General features: G+C 30.8%; 1 protein-coding gene across 1 annotated transcript in view; it reads right to left on the bottom strand.

Annotated features, from left to right (window-relative positions):
• The window catches only part of LOC102831601 (olfactory receptor 8K3-like), a gene marked incomplete at its 5' end in the record, with an annotated part of 35,361 nt that overhangs the window by 1,274 nt on the left and 33,083 nt on the right, over window positions 1-1,004 (bottom strand). The window contains one exon of the mRNA XM_006877789.1: window positions 572-649. Within this exon, the coding sequence (XP_006877851.1) occupies window positions 572-649 (78 nt within the window). The remainder of the gene's footprint in view (window positions 1-571; window positions 650-1,004) is intronic.

Genomic DNA, 1,004 nt, shown 5'->3' with positions numbered 1-1,004 from the left:
TGGATATTTTGAATCATATCTAAAAGAAGGGTCCTTCTTATATCTAATATTTAGAGCACTAGTATGTTACTAAACATTCTTCAGTATTTAGGGCAACACACTACTATAACACAGTTTTCACCCTAAAATGTCAAAGGCTCAAAGTTGAGAAACCTAGGTATGAATATAGATGTGTGCATAAATATAGATATAGCTATTGATCTAGCTATGCATAAAAATATATAACCCCCATTTTAAAAGTTGAAATTGTGTTAATTATATAGATGTCTATTAAACTTATTGTTAATCCTTTACATATCAATTACACTGTAATGCTATTTGTATATCAATAACATAAGTATTAAACTACCAATGTACAAAATTTATGGAAACATTTAGTATGCCTTACTTAAAATTCATTTACAGAAATATCTTGTGCTACAGATGGCATAGACTGAAACAACACATGCAAAATGTATTCAACTCATATGTTAACAAGGATACTTTAATAGACCATAGTGGGATTGCTTATCTGTTTTGAGAGAAAAATATCCGAGTGGACACATATATGTACATGTCTTCTCAGCTGTACCTTCACTCTTGGCTATAGAATAAGAAATCTTCATCTCTTTATGGAAACCTGCAAAGTGATCAATTCCTTTCAGTGCTGCTGGAAAGATACAGTTAAACATTTCAGAGTGTTTATGAAATTGGGACTAGCTCTGAAATGGCAAGTACGGAGTGCTTTTATTTGTTTTTATAATGAATCATAAATTGACTGGAAGGATATTTATATTCATCTAGTGTGGCAATCTCATTGTTGGGGCTGTTATGATGAATAGGTTGAGAAATATGTTTTCCATGTAACTGATAATAACCCTTCCCCCATCCATGAATACATGACTAAAATCATTTCATACAGTATTCATTAGAAGCATTCTCATTCTAAATATAATACAATAGGGCTTCTGAAAGTTCATGGAAAAGAAAATTTATAGAGAATTTCTGAAAGTTCATGGAAAATT

This window comes from Chrysochloris asiatica, unplaced genomic scaffold, assembly GCF_000296735.1.
Source record: "Chrysochloris asiatica unplaced genomic scaffold, ChrAsi1.0 scaffold00599, whole genome shotgun sequence".
NCBI classification, from domain to species: domain Eukaryota; kingdom Metazoa; phylum Chordata; class Mammalia; order Afrosoricida; family Chrysochloridae; genus Chrysochloris; species Chrysochloris asiatica.
This window is presented reverse-complemented; position numbering and strand designations above follow the sequence as displayed.